General features: G+C 43.8%; 1 protein-coding gene across 1 annotated transcript; it reads left to right on the top strand.

Annotated features, from left to right (window-relative positions):
* The first annotated feature begins 25 nt into the window (after window positions 1-25).
* Lmod2 (leiomodin 2) lies at window positions 26-7,927 on the top strand. The gene is made up of 3 exons (XM_028872975.2): window positions 26-462; window positions 5,606-6,967; window positions 7,464-7,927. Exons 1-3 carry the CDS (start codon window positions 190-192, stop codon window positions 7,488-7,490), a joined length of 1,662 nt encoding a protein of 553 aa, XP_028728808.1. The 5' UTR covers window positions 26-189; the 3' UTR covers window positions 7,491-7,927.
* Window positions 7,928-14,305: the final 6,378 nt, after the last annotated feature.

Here is a 14,305-nt window from a genome sequence, read left to right as displayed (position 1 = left end):
TGCTTAAAACAGCCCATGCTTTCACCCTCTCCACATTGTCACAGCCCTGCATCACCACTCTTAAAAGGCTCCTGAGGCCACTCCTCACACCAGCTGCCGAGCAGCCTGACGCTTGCCTCCCTGTCAGCCCCTGCTTGCCTTGAATGCCCGGTTCTTCAAGCTCTTGGGGGGTCTGACGAGGCTGGGACCATGTCTACGTTTGGCTACAGAAGGGGACTTAGTAAATATGAATCCATCGATGAGGATGAACTTCTGGCCTCCCTCTCGGCTGAGGAGCTTAAGGAACTTGAGAGGGAGCTGGAGGACATTGAGCCTGACCGGAACCTTCCTGTGGGGATGAGGCAGAAGAGTCTGACGGAGAAAACCCCCACAGGGAACTTCAGCAGAGAGGCGCTGATGGCTTATTGGGAAAAGGAGTCCCAAAAACTTTTGGAGAAGGAACGGCTTGGGGAATGTGGAAAGGTAGGCTCTGAAGGCTGTGCCCTGCCTGTGCCCATCCTCCTTACTCCCACCCCCACTCCGAAGTCAGACACCCCTGCTTTCTGTAGTTTCTCAGTCTTCATCACTTAAACTTTCTTACAGCCCAGTTGTATTCATTACTGAAATATTTTCCAGGCCAAAATGGTTTTGGTGAGAGTGGTTTTACTGATTAAAAATGGGAACCTGGAGAGGAAAACTCTTCACAACCAGAGTATTGGTTTGAATGAGTTGTCAAATACGCTAAGGCACTGATGTTGCGTAGTGTGTTTCTGGCACAATTTTCTTTCAGTTAAGTACATTGATTTCCTGGTACTTTGACAGCAATAATGGCAGCAGTAAAAGTAGTTTTATATTTGCAGTGCCCAAGTTCAAGGCTGTGAGAAGAACATGAGAATGAGCATCAAGAGTCCTCGTTCCTCCTCCAATTTTGTCCTTAAGTTGTCAGAGTTTCACAGACAATCATTCCTTCAGGATTCTTTTTCTATTTGTCCATTGAGAGAGTTCAATTTGTCTTTCTTTTGTGAATCAAGATTTCTCCAACCCTACTGAGAGTTCAACAAGTTCTAGAGTTTTCCCTCAAAGAAAACACATGCTTTAGCATAAAGTTCTAAATGACAAACCCAGCCAAGGATGCAGGTTAAGCCTGCATGTACAGATGCATCTCTGAGACTCTTCCGACTTGATAGGGATTCTGAGACTAGGAAGCATGCTTATGACGGAGAACTCGGGTCTGGGAAGCCCATGTATGCTGCCCAGGGAAGAATCATTTTGAATGTCCCAATGAGTCATTGAAGGGAAGTTCAAACAACTAACCTCTGGGAAAGTCATTATAGCAGTAGAATGTTATTATAGGAAAGAAACCCTGAGTTCATGGGAGAAAGCAGGCTGCAAACAACTCTTTACAAGCCTGTGTGCTCCACTGAAATCACTTATAATCAAAATACACTGGCTCAGAGTGGCCAGCTTTCCACAGAACTAATCTAGGGGCTGTGGTGATCTTGGTGATAGCTGTGTGCACCACATTTGCAGGGAGATATGTGTGGGCTTTGCCCATGTCAATCATCATAGGAAGGGCCACTGGGACCAAGCCAGGATCTTCCAAGGCCACTGTGGCTGCAGCAGTGAGGAAATAGAGGGAGAGATGAGGAGGGAACATTTATGGCCAGTCAAGATTTGGGCTAGTCAGTTCTTCCGTGACCAAAAGTTGGATTTGCTTTAATAATTTCCTTATTTGTTTTTTTTTGTTGTTGTTGTTTGTTTGTTTGGAATGAAAATGAGTGTCAACAGTCTGAGGAAACGAGATGACATCTTCTTATGCTTGCTAAAGAATTTCCCTCAAAAACGAGAATGCCGCTATCTCTAAGAAGCCAGGACATAGAGGCACCCACAACAATAACAGGACAAAGGCATCTTAATGTCAGAATGTTATGACAGCGGAGGGAACCAAAGGGCAAAGCCTGTTGTCAGCTGTTGTTGACACCCACCTCACGCTGCCAAAGGTTTTGCTGGTCCTGCCAGTGGCTTATCGGACCAATTAGAGAGGCTGTCTTCTTTGCGAACTTTGATTCCTTTCTGGGCTGGTTAACTTTTCTCCCACTTCACAGTCCCAGCCAGCTGTCTCTGTAGTCACAAGGGTGCTGAGCAGAAGCCGGCTGACAGAGGGAGTAAATCTAGTCCAACCGCAGGGAAAACTTCCAAGCAGCTTAGGGGAGAGGGGAGCAGGTGCTTGTCTCAGTGATGGCCCAAAGAGGTTCCATGAGGAGGAGCTGGCGTCTGGAAGGGATGGGGGTGGTGAGGCCACTGGCTTTGTGAAGGTTTAGGAATGGTCTGCATAGCACCTGGTGAGAGACAGCCTTTTTTCTGTCCATCTAGGTTGACATAAGTGTGTCCTACATCAGCTCTAGGCACCCTGGACATGCCACAGTGCAGCACTCCTCACTTGAGTAGTTGCTGGGCCTAAGGCACAGGGGCCAATGACTTTTCTCACATTATCTCATCTCGTCTTACCTTTCATCACTTGAGAGCTGGGACCAGGAAAAGTGAAGGAACTTGTGTGAGGGTAAACTTGTCAGTCAAGTTGCAGTTGAAACTAGAGACTCTGGGCAGGAAGGCGGTTTTTCAGATGTGTAGGTGCCTGCCCAGCAGGAGGAACATGGTCTGGTACTTCAAAATGCACAACTTCTAAGCCTCTTCAGGAGGGAAACTATCAGGGTAGGCCTAACTAGCTGTGGTCTAACAACTCCATCTGGCGATTAGGACACGCGCTAACCTTAGGACTATAAAGAATCACACAATTTCTTGACACCCAGAAAGGTTTAGTGATTTGTCTAAAGTCAACCAGCTCTTTGTAGGGAAAACTAGGACCAGAGCTGAAAGTGAAGCCTCTTGCTTCCTTATAGACGTGATGATGGTGCTGTGGAGATAATCAGAAGAGGCTGGTTGTCTCCTTCTTGTTGCTCTGTTTACTCTCCATGTTCACCAGCATTTGCATTCCATCTGCTCGGTCCCTCCCACCTCATCTGCCACCTCTTCCTCTATGTCACCTTCCTATCCCCATTCCCCAAAGCACCAGAACTAACTCCAAAGCAGCAGACATGGGTAACCATTGACCACTCCCCTCCAGTGTAGGACTGATCCATAAAGGAGCAGGGGTTGGCCTATGGGTCATCCTACCTTTCCCTTTCCCTTTGCTGGTATTTTTCTCCCATATGCTCCCTTCCTGGGGGTGATCAACAATCTCAGATTGCCCTGGCCTGCTTTAGGAAATTCTTTTATCCTGGTAAAGCCCTCAGGCTTGAGCAAACAGCCAGGAGACTTGGTCATCTTAGCCCACCTGACCGTATCAGTGTCTTCTTCTAGGTATGGTCCTATGAGATACTGATAACCAATGTCAACTTAGTTCATCTACCAGTAAATAAATGTTTACTGAGCCTCCATAACATGCAAAGCACTGTGCTAGGTGAGAAAACAGATCGAAGTCTCTGCCCACTTTAAACTGTCTATTGATAAAATGGTGGACAAGCAGTTAAAGTGTGAGCCGTAGCTTATTGGAAGAAGTGTCATGTTAAAGAAGCCCTCCCAGAAGAGGCCTCATTAGATATTACATGACAGCTCACATTGCTAGAGAACTTACAAGATTTTCAGCTGTATTTTGAAGGGGAACAGCTTTTGTAGAAAGAGACTAAAGATCTTTAAGTACTAAAAAAAGATGAGATTTCCTGGTTGTATAAATGGCAGCACCCTCTGGATTTTGAGACAGGCCAGAAAACAGGCAGGTACAGTACACACCCTTAGATAGCTAATGGGACTCCGCTTAAAAGAATTTACACAAAGCAAGGGACCTCAGTGGCAGTGTCTGAATTCTGTCTAACTGATCCACTTACTTCTTCGCATGGCGTTTTATATCACTGAGTTATGACTCCTATCCCTACAACCCTTTGACAGACAGACAGACAGACAGACAGACAGACACACACACACACACACACACACACACACACACACACACACACCACACCCTCCCTTCTTCTCCTAATACACCAAGTAAATTGAGACTGGACAGGTCATCCCAGGAGAGGCTGACCCTTTCCCAGGCCATCACTTGGTGCCTGCCACTCCAAACAAGTGTAGCTAACTGGAAGCTATTTTGTGACAGCAACTGGGCAGACAGACCTGGAGACCAACACAGTGTTTTCCAAAGCTCCATCCACATGCACATGCCTCAGACAGCAACACCCCTTGAAGTTTAAAAAAAAAAAAAAAGTGCTTCCAGTGTAGAGGCTGTGGGGGGAAGCAAGGGCCATGGGCTTCAAAAGAGATAAGGAGGACTCATGAGGGTAAGGGAAAAACAGACACTTTCAGCACTTCCAAGGCTTTTGCTAATAAAATATAACACGAAGAGGAGAGAGCAGTCTCTTGGGCGTCTGTGCAGAGGGACTAGTGAACAGAAGTGACAAAGCTAGAATCAAATCTTGTGTACCTGAAAGCCTTTTACAATGGATGCATGCCAAATAAGTTTAAAGCGTTAGGCTGGGCAAATACCTGCTTTGAACTTTTCTGCTGCTGCCTGCTAATGCACACTGCTCGCTGGGATCTAGGGAGCCTAGTCTTCTGCAGGCTGTCATGTTTTACCATGGCTTCCACCCAGGGCTTTGTTTGTTGTTTTTCCAAAGAACAGGTTTTGATCTGCCCTGCTCAGCAGCTCTATGGGAGTGTGGCCTTTCCACATTGTTGTGCTGGGTGTTATCACACAACAGACAAATGCTAGAGGAGCATCTGCTTCTCTACATGCAGACAAACAGGACAGGGGGCACTTGCCCTGGTCACATCTGCAATGGACTGAACATTTGGGGAATAAACACTCTGTTGCTCAGCTATGTTCCCAGCCCAGGGCCCTCTCTTTGAGACAGAGTCTCCCTAAGTTGCCTAGGCTGACTTTGAACTCTCTCTATCCTAGACAATCCTTGAACTCATTACCTGCTTGCTTCAGCCTCCCAGTTAGCCGGGATGACAGGTGTGTGCCAACAGGCCTGGTGAAATTTTGAGCATTAAGGACAGGGAATTCATTACCATATTGTTTATTTTTGTCATACTTGTTTGGTATGAAGAAATAGAGAAGGACAGCGCACTGATTTCAGAGGTATAGATTTGCAAAACTGGAACAAAATGAGTCATGAAAGCCAACATAGCGAAGTTTTCTTATTTTATTTTATTATTTTATTAATAATGGCACACATGCAGGTCAAAGGACCCGGGGGTTTAAACTCCACTGGGCTTATGCTGCGAGTACGTTTCACCTGTTGAGACATCTTGCTAGGCCTAAAATGTTGAAAAATTTTCCAAAGCTAAAGCTCTGACTTATGTGTTCAAACTAGAAAAATGATCACATGTTTTTATTCAATAAATACCTGCTATTTTGTAGAAGACAAATGTTTACAGAAAAGCTGTGAGTGGTTATGCAACAAAATGTTGACCTTGGCCACTTGACTAGAGATGAGGTCAGAAGCAAGGGCTTGCTAATCCTGTTCACTACCGACCTTTGTGGTACTTATGTTACCTTTGTCAATTGATAAGTGTGCTTCCAGTGAAAGGCTTAATGGTTGGTGTCAATACGCTTACTCCTCAGGTTGCAGAAGAAGACAAGGAAGAGAGCGAGGAAGAACTAATATTCACAGAAAGCAACAGCGAAGTCTCAGAGGAGGTGTGTACAGAAGAGGAGGAGGAGGGACAAGAGGAGTCTCAAGAGGAAGAGGAAGAAGAGGAAGAGGAGGACAGCGAGGACGAGGAAACTACAACAGAAGCCACAAAACATATTAATGGAACTGTAAAGCACAGTAGCGTTAATTCGGACAACGCTAAGCCCAAGACATTTAAAAGTCAAATAGAAAATATAAATTTAACCAATGGCAACAGTGGAGGAACACAGAGGAACACAGAGTCGCCAGCTGCCATTCACCCCTGTGGAAATCCCACTGTCATTGAGGATGCCCTGGAAAAGATTAAAAACAATGACCCTGACACAACAGAAGTCAATCTAAACAATATTGAGAATATCACCACACCGACCCTATCCCGCTTTGCTGATGCTCTCAAGGAGAACACGGTAGTGAAGTCGTTCAGTCTGGCCAACACACATGCCGATGATGCTGCGGCAATCGCCATTGCAGAAATGCTCAAGGTCAATGAGCACATCACCAGTGTCAACGTGGAGTCCAACTTCATCACAGGCAAGGGGATCCTGGCCATCATGAGAGCCCTGCAGCACAACACGGTGCTCACCGAGCTGCGCTTCCACAACCAGAGGCACATCATGGGCTCCCAGGTGGAGATGGAGATTGTCAAGCTGCTTAAGGAGAACACCACGCTGTTGAGGCTGGGCTACCATTTTGAGCTCCCAGGACCAAGAATGAGTATGACGAGTATTTTAACAAGGAATATGGATAAACAGAGGCAAAAGCGCATGCAGGAGCAAAAACAGCAGGAGGGGTATGATGGAGGAACCACCCTCAGGACCAAAGTCTGGCAAAGAGGGACGCCAGGCTCATCTCCGTATGCATCTCCCAGGCAATCTCCCTGGTCATCTCCCAAAGTCTCCAAGAAAGTCCACACTGGGAGAAGCAGACCTCCATCTCCTGTAGCCCCTCCCCCTCCCCCTCCCCCTCCTCCTCTGCCTCCCCACATGCTGCCTCCTCCTCCTCCTCCCCCTCCTCCTCCACTCCCAGAGAAAAAGCTCATCACCAGAAACATCGCAGAAGTCATTAAGCAACAGGAAAGTGCCCAGCGGGCCCTACAAAATGGACAGCGTAAGAAAAAAGGGAAAAAGGTTAAGAAACAGCCCAACAATATTCTAAAGGAAATAAAGAATTCTCTGAGGTCAGTGCAGGAGAAGAAAACAGAAGATGGCTCGCGACCCTCTACCCCACAGAGATCAGCTCACGAGAACCTCATGGAAGCTATTCGGGGGAGCAGCATAAGACAGCTCCGGAGGGTAAGTCACTCCAGATCTGACCTTCAGTGAATCAGCCTCCATGGATGGGTGCTACCAAACCCAACTCTCCACATTCTTACTGATCTTTTAAATATTCGTGCATGTGAGAGCAAGTATGCCCAGTGTCAGCATCAGGAGCGGGTACACTGAGTGAGAGAATGAACACATTTCCATTCATGTCAACTCATTGTCTCAGCCAGGATCATTTTATGACACCCCCACATACAAAAATTCTGATTTTTCCCAATTAAGAACAAAACAAAGAGTTATCTGCATCTAAAAAGATTCATCACTTGTCAGAATTTTCACCACAAAACTGCAAGTGATTCACCACCAAATTTATAAATGTGGATGCCACATGGTGATCATAATCTACATCCAAATTCCCCTCGGGGAACACTGCTAAAGGTAAACCCTATAGGTGGCGGTGATGATGATGGGGATTTACTTTAACATGCTTGTTGCTTCATTGAAAGGCAATCCTCTGTTTTTGTAGGTGGAAGTTCCCGACGCTCTGAGATAGAATGGTCTGTAGAAGAGGACCCCGAACTGCTTAGTGGTGTGACCTGAGGTGCATTGTAAGCTGTTTCCAAAATGCCTTCTTTAATTTGAAATATTCCCCGACTTCAAAGATAGTGTCACTATGGAATTCCAAAGGGAATTTTAAGACACAATCGGCATGTTTCTTCTGTAAATATGAAAATAAACTTTTTTTTAAATGTCATAAGTTCGTATGGGCAGAAGCCTCGGAAGATCTCTTTGCATCTCTGGAGTCTCTGTGACTGAGCTCAAATCATTTAGAGAAATGTACTATTATTTTTGTAATCCCAATAACCTTAGATTAAAGTTTTTTCTTTTTTTTTTTAAAGAGAAACTAATATTTTTCTGTGAGTTAATACAGCTGCTGGCTATGTATGTAATATTGCTAAATATTAAAATCATTATGTTCTCACACCAAAAGGGTCATTCTGCCTTCTTTCTTTATGCCCAAGAAACTCTGGCCAAATCTCTTTTAGGAGTATTAAGTCAAAGAACTTTCTAAAGAGGCTCTTTGGGAAGTATGCGACAGGTTTGGGGAAAGATTCCCATGTGGCTGTTTCCCTGGATTCGTTGATATGCAAACCAGAAGGCAGCGTTGGCTCCTGTGTTTCCATAAGTCCAGTGGACAGCCAAAGTCAGCCTAGTCACAGTATTAATCAACAATTCTGGAAAGGCTAAGTGGAATGTTAGAAAGTTTTGTTAGGGCAGAAATGCGTGCTCAGGAAATGATGGAAGGTAACCGTGCAGTCATCCTGGCTGGGACACTGAAGAGGAACTTCAGCTCTCCCTGTGGCACTCTCCTTGGACATCCCTGGCTCAATGAATCTCAGCTTTGCCTTTTTCATTTTACATACCAACCACAGGTTCTTCTCTCATCCATCTTCCCACTCCCCCCAACCTACCTTCTCATCCCATGCTCTGAAAAAGGTAAGGCCTCCCATGGGGAGTCAGCAAAGCCTGGTACATTCAGGTGAGGCAGGTCCAAGACCCTCCCCCTGCATCAAGGCTGTACAAGGTGTCCCACCATAGGTAATGGGCTCCAAGAAGTCAGCTCATGCACCAGGGATAGATCCTGATCCCACTGCTAGGGGCCCCTTAAACAGACCAAGCTACACAACTGTCTACCATATGCAGAGGGCCTAGTCCAGTCCCGTGGAGACTCCATAGCTGTCGGTCTAAAGTCTGTGCGTTCCCACTAGCTGTCTCCATAGGTTTCCCCATCATGATCTTGATGGCCCTAGATTACAGAATCCCTCTTCCCTCTCTTCGCCTGGACGAGCTTTGTCTTGTTTTTACCCCCACTTTCCCCTTGCTCTTCCTCCTAACCTTTGATTTCTCCTTTCCCTTTCCTTCCCCCCATCCCTACATCTCTTCCTCTCCCCCCATCTCTTTTCTCCCCATGTCTCTCTCTCTCCTTCTCTTCCTTCCTTTTCTTGCCTAACACAAGTATGAGTGATGTCAACATCCCATCCATAAAATTATACTTAGGACAGAGACTTGTTTGTTCACAGTTCAAACTACCATCCCACCTCTTCCAGTCATCCTAGGGGCATCTGAATCCAAGTAAGAGAAACATGCTTTCCAGATCTCCTTCTCTCCAGTCTCCTGATCCTTTTTGTTAATCCTTATTAACTACGATTTGGGGTACCACTCATGGCCTGAAGGTACTCTGAGCCATCTAGTCAATGTTTTTTTTTTTTTAATTACTCATATGAAAATTTATTATTTTTTTTCCATCACAGGCAATTTATTTTGTTCTATTCATTCACAGTTAATACAGAAAATACTTGGAAACATTTCCATATAATGTTTGACACAGAAATCATGAAATAGAAGTATACAATGTTGACAGGAGGCAGTACATTTATAATTTATAACCCCAAATGTATTTATAAATTAGAAATGGAAAGATCTACAAATGAAATTATGAAGGTTCACCAAAGTCCTTTAATCTGTCAGTTTCTCATTCATTTTTATGTCTTAATAATATTCTATTGTATGAATAAGCCACATTTTATTTCTCTCCAGTATTTGATAGCTATTTGAGTTGTTTTAACTTTTTTACTATTAGCAACACACTGCTGTAAACCTTCATGTACATGTTTCATAGGTGTAGTCAATGTTTTGCTTCCTGGGCTGATCTTTTAATTCTTTCCAATGAAGACGATCATGTTTTGCATTAAAAGATCTCTAGTAGTTCTCAGGATCATCTCTTCTGCTCATCCCTTCTCTTAGTAAGAATAACTGGAATCAAAGAAGATTCCAGAGGCTCTAAGTTTAGTCAGCTCCTGAGATTCACATGACGGGGCACTAGACGAGAGTCATTTGCTGAATTAAGTTATTGCATGTATATTTCATGCCATTAAGAGGTGCTATCTCCATCTGCTAGGTGAGAAAATGGAGGAGCCGAGGTCAATGGGAATCACTGACTGCAAAGCCTAGGCCGCTGTCTACTGCTCCTCGATGCTTTTACCCAGATGCTAGTCTCCTGGTGGCCCTCACTGCCAGACACTCAGTGAAAACTACTGTTTCCTGTGGTGGTGGTGGTGTCTTCACTATTTTTACCCTTTCTACTAGTGTGCAAAGTCATGTCTTATTTAGGGTTAAAGGTGTGTGTATGTTTATGTTCCTGTGCATATACACTCAGAACAGAAAGCCAGGCCTTCCTTTTTCCTGACCTTTGCTCTCAGAGACCGGCTCTGGTACACCTAAGGTAAGGAGTGAGAGGGAAGAGACAGAGGAGGAAGGGCTCCTGCCAAACCACATAATTAGTAAGAACACACAGGACTTCCTCAAGGAGGAGGGAGCAGCTGCTATCATTTGTGTTACCAGGAAATGCTTAGCTTGTGGAGGCTAAGTCTTCTTCTCCCAGAAGCAAGGGACTAGATGGTAAGTTTCCTCTTTGCACTGCAAAAGCCTGCCTTGCTGGAACTTTGTGAACCTTGGGAGAATACAGAATGACTTATGAGGCATGCCACAAAAGTGAAATATATAGATATGGACCCTCACAGCTCACAAAACCAGTATATTACAAAGTTCAGACTAAAGACAAGTATGACAGAGTTAGGCATCCAGTGAGCACATTAATTATTAGTGAGAAGTACTTGTAGAACATGTTCTATCAGGGTACAGTGCTGCAAATAGGCAGGCCGATTTGACAATCATCATTCAACAGCCTGAAAACCCACAAAGCTGGTGTCAAAACTAATTAGTTCATCTTCTATAAAAAGCATTCGGCTCACTGAGGGAGACTGCCCAAGACCAGATGAAGTGTTTAGGTGGTGATTTATACGTCCACATTGGTCTCTGAAAATACACCTCATCCTGATTTGAAATGGTGCCCCAAACACCGAGTCTCACTCTGCTTCCCAGGCAATGCTCCATGGCCGCAGGTGTTTAATAACTTTATGTCAGCAAGATCTTGACTTACCATCTGCCCTGAGATACTTACTACCAAGGAGTGAGAAGAGGCAGGAGGAACACCCTGCCATGTCTACATTGAGATGATTCAAAGGCTAGAGTAAATCAGCATGTTCTTGTAAAGGTTTCCTAATGGCTTTCTTTTCTGAATAAGCCTTTCAGGTGTGGAATGAGAGCTTGCATGAGTCTCTCTCTCTCTCTCTCTCTCTCTCTCTCTCTCTGTGTGTGTGTGTGTGTGTGTGTGTGTAAAGTTAACAGTCTCTTCCTTCTATCAGGGTCTTAAGGCAGACTTTCATTTTCATTAATCACCAAATAACATGATATAAAGGCTAAGGGTTGCTCTGAAACCTAGAACAATGGCACCACCATCGATGTACTTGGTTTCCACAGATATTTTACAAGTGTTTACCGCATATCCAGCCATACTTCCAAACACTGGAGTTAGGAACCAAGGAGCTAGAAGCTGGTCTTGATGGAACCTGCTTTTCAGGGTCTGCAGGCACTTACAGCATTCCTCACACACTGTGCACTTATGTACCCAATGGTTCCAAGCATGAGCTACTCTCTTCTGTGCTGGGGATATCCCTAAGTCAGAAACACCCTCCATATCAAAGCTGTGGAAATGCCAAGGACAGCAACCCTTTCAGGAGGGTCAAGCCCTTCTTCAATTGACAAGTTGTTCAAAATCAGGCTTTGGATAGCATTCGTTGGTGAGCCACGTTTTTTACCACAGACCCTTTACCTGAAACAGACAAGGCGAGAAGAGCCTCTCAGACAGGGTGACAACTTGGATTTTTAAATACAGATGTTACCAGGCTTAAAACAACAACAATATACCACCCCACAAACGTTCAGTGATGTGGGATGACACTTCAGTTTGAGAGTGGTACAGAACGTGTCCAGAAACCAAGATTTAGTGTTATTTTGTAAAACAACAACTTGATAAAAAGTTAGTGTTTAAGTGGATTTTCCCCACTTAAACTTTTAAGGGCAGGGGTACAGTTCAGTCTTGATCGATTATAACACTGAGATTGATCACAAACCGTTACTGATTCACTGTTTTCATTTTTGCTCAGAGGATTTGCGGCATCTGGTGCCCAGCCTTTAAGATGATGCATTTAAACAATCTAACTACAATTTTGTTCATTTCTTTGTTAAAACGATCAGATTTAGTAGTATTCTGTTTTCATATTAAACATTTTTTTTGTTGTTGTTGTTGTTTTCGAGACAGGGTTTCTCTGTGTAGCTTTGTAGACCAGGCTGGCCTCGAACTCACAGAGATTCACCTGCCTCTGCCTACTGAGTGCTGGGATTAAAGGCGTGCACCACCACTGCCCGGCCATATTAAACATTTATGTTTGTGAATTTTATGGTTGTATAATTGTAGTTTCTCCATTTCTCATCTAGCATGTCTGTCTATCTTTTATGATATAGTTTGTAAATTGTGTATCTCTTTCTTTGGAAACTTACTTGCTCATCAACATAATGCCCTTGTTTTCCAGAAGCAAATATGCATGTTCCATGTGTATTCTGATATACTGATTCAAAGTAGTTTATGAGAGGATCATTAAACCAAATAGACAAAGTTTTCTAGTCCAGGTTTATATTAAATTATTTTATTTATTATGATTGCTATCAAACTATTTCTCATGCTTCATATTTTTATTATCTCTAACTTCTCTTTCCTTTCACTTCTTTTTGGTTTCTTTAGTCATATTTTAATTGTAATGATTTCTGCATCTTTTGGTCTCATGCGTACCTTTTGTACCAAAAATAGTTATTTATACTGTATTGTAAACATTTCCTGTTGTCATTATTAAACAGATTCATTTTCTTTTTATTTTGAAATATGGAACAATCATATATTCATTAAAACATGAGTTTGAGCTGAAAAAAAAAAAAGAATGTGGTTTGGACTCAGAGCCTGCATAAAAAGTCTAGTGTGGTCATCCCAGCACTGAGATACAGAGAGAGGGAAATCCTGGAGGCTTGCTGGCCAGCCATACCAACTGAACCAGCAAGGCCCAGTTTGCTTCCAGGAAAACATTCACAAACAGGCATGGAGTTCAGAGCACAACCCATCCCTGTTTGGGTTGTTCAAGAGCAAACAGCTTTGAGCTCCTTGTAGTAGCTCGGTTCCTCACAGTGGAGGCTGGGATGGCACAGAAGGAAAGGAGCATAGTCAAGTCTTGGCACATTGTGATGAGCTGAAAACAGGTTAGTTGTGTTCAATTCACAAAGTATTCAGAGTTGTTACCCTGGTTGAAAAGGATTATGGCTGACATACGAGGATGCAGCATTGATCCCATAGTCCCAAACAGTAAAGCTGATTGACTCCCTGTTAAGTTTTCAAGAGAATGCCGCTAGGGAGCAGCCAGGTGGGCATTTCTCTGCACAGGGCCCTCCTCAATGACTCCGCCCTGCTTCCTTGTGTGGTCTAGAGCAGTGGTCTCGATATAGCTAGGAAGCTGTGTGGGCTCCACTAGTAGAGCTGGGAGGGGCAAGCACTTTCAACTGGAAAACGAAAATTTTGTTCTCAAATGAAACCATCCTGAGGTACCTTATCAGTCTTTAAAGCCTTGGGTTTTGAGGCCATCCAACATATTTGCACCCAGGGCTGAGGCTTTGGACACTGGCTCTTCTGCACTGAGTTTTGGAAGTAACTTTGTTCCCAACTGAAACACTGTAATTGCTGGAGGGTGATTACCCCAAATTAAATGTTTGTTAACAACATAAAATTTTGGAGTCATACATTTAAATTTGAAAAATTAGGTTCCCAACTGAAAAGCATTCCAATCCACTCTCATCAGAGTAAGCAGTCATTGGCATGAGTACTAAATTTCTCTTCCTGAATGAAATCTGATGATCCATTACTCACTGTTACATAAACAGTAACAAATGGTCTAGAGTCACTTTAGGTTACAAGTTCACCAGTTGTGTTCTGTAAGTTTATCACAGAACAATCCTCATTCAGCATAGGGTTTGGAGTGCCATTACTAAGATTAAAAAGCAAAATAAATAATAATAAAAATATAAATACAATAAAATATTAACAAGACCAGAAGACTCAACTAGTAGCCCAAAGTAGTCCTTAACCTAGGAGAGCTGGAAAATAAATTACATTAAAAGAGAAAAGTCAAGGGAAAACATTGTTTATTCCTATTTGTGAATGTCTTCTAGAAGTTGCTTTAGCCTTCTACAGCTTCTGCTTTTTCTTTTTCTAAGATTTACTTATTTCATGTGTATTAGTGTTTTGCCTGCGTGTATGTCTGTGAGCTGAGGATGTCGGATCCCCTGGAACTGGGGTTACGGGCAGGTAGAAGCTGCCATGTGGGTGCTGGGAATTGAACCTGGGTCCTCTGGAAGAGCAGCCAGTGC

Source organism: Peromyscus leucopus, chromosome 3, assembly GCF_004664715.2.
Source record: "Peromyscus leucopus breed LL Stock chromosome 3, UCI_PerLeu_2.1, whole genome shotgun sequence".
Taxonomy (NCBI): domain Eukaryota; kingdom Metazoa; phylum Chordata; class Mammalia; order Rodentia; family Cricetidae; genus Peromyscus; species Peromyscus leucopus.
This window is presented reverse-complemented; position numbering and strand designations above follow the sequence as displayed.